We start from the raw sequence: 2,837 nt of genomic DNA, 5'->3' as shown, positions 1-2,837 counted from the left end.
GAGCAAAACAAAATTATTTCTTAAAAAGTGATAGCCTATACCTCTAATTTTATTTTATTTTATTTTTTATACCTCTAATTTTAATATACTTCTTTACTGTGTAATTAATGACGTCCAAGGAGCTCTCAATAATTTATGACAATGAAGAGGAATTCATGCTTACTTAATTGTTTCATTCTATTCTATTTCCAAAAGAACACCCTCAGACATTGCAAGCAGTATACTTTAAGTGTACACATAGGATTAAGTTTCCTAATCCATTGTTAAATCACAAAAACTCACATGAGCACATTGTAAAGATATAATTGGCTTTATTAATCAATTCATGAATCAGGCAGCATATCATCCAGAGAGTAGAGGGGAGCTCAGAGGAGTTATACAAAATGCAAGGCTTTTTATAGAAAGGACAATCAAGCAAGAGGTTTTTAGCAAAGAAAATAAGGGACTGTTTCAGGCAAAATCCCCTTCCCTGAATGGAAATGGGAGGAGGTCTTATTAGGGGAATTACCTCACCTTCCTTTGGGAGATGGAGAAGACCTATGTGACTGATTAGCCTATTGGTGCTAAGTAGAAAAGCCCAGATTGATTGCTTTCCAAGTCCACTCCTGGAGAAGTTTGAAACTGCAATTAAGGCTTGGTTTGCAGTTGTGAGGGCGAGTGACTCCACCTTGGGCCTGTGGCTTGCTTTTTAACACCACAGACCTTAAAATTGGGAGATCAACCTGAATTATCTGGGTGAGCCCAATGTAATTACAAGGGTCCTTCAATGTGGAAAAGGGAGGAAGAAGAGGAGGACAGAGTGATGCCATGTGAAAGGACTCAACTTTCCATGGCTGGCTTTGAAGATGGAATAGGAGACCATCAGCCAAGAAACATGGTGCTTTCTAGAAGCTAGGAAAGGCAAGGAAATTAGTTCTCCCCTCGAGTCTCCAAAAGAAGGCTGAGAAAAAATTTGATGGCCTGAAAAATGTTTCCTGGCTGAATATCCTTCACCAAATGGAGTTCCACACTCCATTATAAACTTTTCTTTGCTCATCTGCAAAATGCAGGCTGTGGCAATAACTTCCTTGCAGACCCACGTGAGCACTGAATTACTTCTTGTGCCTAAAGTACCCAGAGCAATGTCCCCCAGTTTGGATTGTTTCCATGACTACCAGCCGTTGTCCTCGGTTTCCCAAGGATTTCCTTTCCTTGCTCTTCTCTCTTCCCCAGTGGGATGCACCTAAAAATCCTACAAACAGAAGTTTGTGGAAAGGGCGTTAAAACCATTTTTTCAAAGAAAATACAGACTAGTCCAACCCCCGCCCCCCCCCAAGTTGTTCCCCGTGCCAATCCCAGCCCTGACCTTCAGTAGAAGAAAGCTCTTTCCAGTTTTCTCCTCCGCAGCCAGCAGCAGCTGACCAAGACTGTCTTCCATGTCGCCTGCCTGCTGGAGGCTCTGGCACAGCCTGTAGATGAGGAAAGCCCCAAGGGTGGCCTCCTCCAAGGTGTCCACAATGTCCACGTTGACCACATGCAGAGGCTGGAAGGTCGCCTGTTCCCTGGCGCATAGGTCTTGCACCACTCGGTCATAGACCCTCTCCTCGCAGGTGAAGATGACATCAAAGGGGTCGCTGCACTCCTGGAACCTTTCTGGGTGCGGCTTGATCCTCTGGTTTCTCCCCAAGAGTTGAAGGATTCCGTTGCTGCTGTAGCATTCCCGGTTTTTCCTCCAGAGGTCCTTATACATCTGCTTGTAGGTCGTGGAGAAGTCATAGAGCACGGGGCAATTGCGTATGAGACCCGGGAGCTTCACCTGACGCGCGACTCCAAAAGACCGGACGCAGAACCCCCTTTTCTGGAGGATATCATGGGCTTCCATGCTCCTGTTCATGTTGCTGCTGCACACCACAGCCACCCTGAGCGGGGACGGGGGCACGGTGGCGGCTGCTGGGGGCTGCAGGGCCTGCGGGGATGCTGTGGCCAGGACGCTGGCTACTTGGTCCCGCTCTCCAGACCAGCACAGTGGTGGAGGACGGGCAGCAGGCTTCTATCTGGGCACCTTCACGGAGTCGGCAGAGACTTCCAGGACTTCCTGGTGGATTCTGTTTCAGGGGGTGGAGTGTCATTGGATCCTGAGACCAATAACCTAATCACGATAATGGTGAGGTGATTCCATCCACTAAACCACTCAATCTCAATAAGGGTGTGGCCGCCCATGGCAGTGATGTGAAACCTGCAGTTGGTTGGATTGGCCTACACGGTGATGAGGGCTGAGGCTGACAGTGAGCGGGTCAGCCAGGCTGACTGGAAGCATGTCAGTGCTGTGCAGTGACACCTGGTCATGAATATGGGAGGAAAATCTGTTTTGAGATTTTGATCTTACATCCAATTCAATTCTACCCGTAATTACATAAAAGTATCCTTGCCCATTAATATACATTTGGATTTTCTAGAAATGCAATTGTGTAAATCATAGGAATACCTTCATAGGAATTGCCCCACAATTCAGAAAGTCATTTGCCAATGCAAATAAATCACATTCTGGAGAATATCCCTACTGAGTATATTAGGAATTACAACACAGTGTTTTCCGCATTTAATACTCTTAAAATCATGATTCTCAAGGAAAATCAAGCATGATGGAAACTCTTTCAATTAGCAAAGTGTCCCAGAGCAGGAACCAGGGTGTATTTATATTCAGTCACCTTCAAGGAGTGGGTGGTGACTTCTAGGAATTCTTGACTGATTCAATTTGATCCAATGGAGCGCAATCTAATCATGCTAACTACAATGTAATCATTGGAACAGCCAGGTAATTAAATTACTCATACTTCTAATTTTCTTGACAAGGGTGT

General features: G+C 45.5%; 1 protein-coding gene across 1 annotated transcript; it reads right to left on the bottom strand.

Annotated features, from left to right (window-relative positions):
• Positions 1–313: 313 nt before the first annotated feature.
• Positions 314–2,296, bottom strand: LOC485220 (RNA polymerase II subunit A C-terminal domain phosphatase SSU72-like). The gene is made up of 3 exons (XM_038569343.1): positions 2,240–2,296; positions 1,346–2,029; positions 314–1,231 (listed from the first exon to the last, which is right to left on the bottom strand). Exons 1-3 carry the CDS (start codon positions 2,294–2,296, stop codon positions 1,223–1,225), a joined length of 750 nt encoding a protein of 249 aa, XP_038425271.1. The 3' UTR covers positions 314–1,222.
• Positions 2,297–2,837: the final 541 nt, after the last annotated feature.

This window comes from Canis lupus, chromosome 21, assembly GCF_011100685.1.
Source record: "Canis lupus familiaris isolate Mischka breed German Shepherd chromosome 21, alternate assembly UU_Cfam_GSD_1.0, whole genome shotgun sequence".
In the NCBI taxonomy this organism is placed as follows: Eukaryota; Metazoa; Chordata; class Mammalia; order Carnivora; family Canidae; genus Canis; species Canis lupus.
Note: the sequence above shows the minus strand (reverse complement) of the source record. Positions and strands in the feature narration are given on the sequence as shown.

Bases quoted from the DNA above. Each gene is read 5' to 3' on its own strand.
- LOC485220 (XM_038569343.1), bottom strand. From the start codon at position 2,296: ATGCTTCCAGTCAGCCTGGCTGACCCGCTCACTGTCAGCCTCAGCCCT. The intron at 2,030-2,239 runs GTAGGCCAATCC...GTGCCCAGATAG, and splicing joins GCCTCAGCCCTCATCACCGT to AAGCCTGCTGCCCGTCCTCC.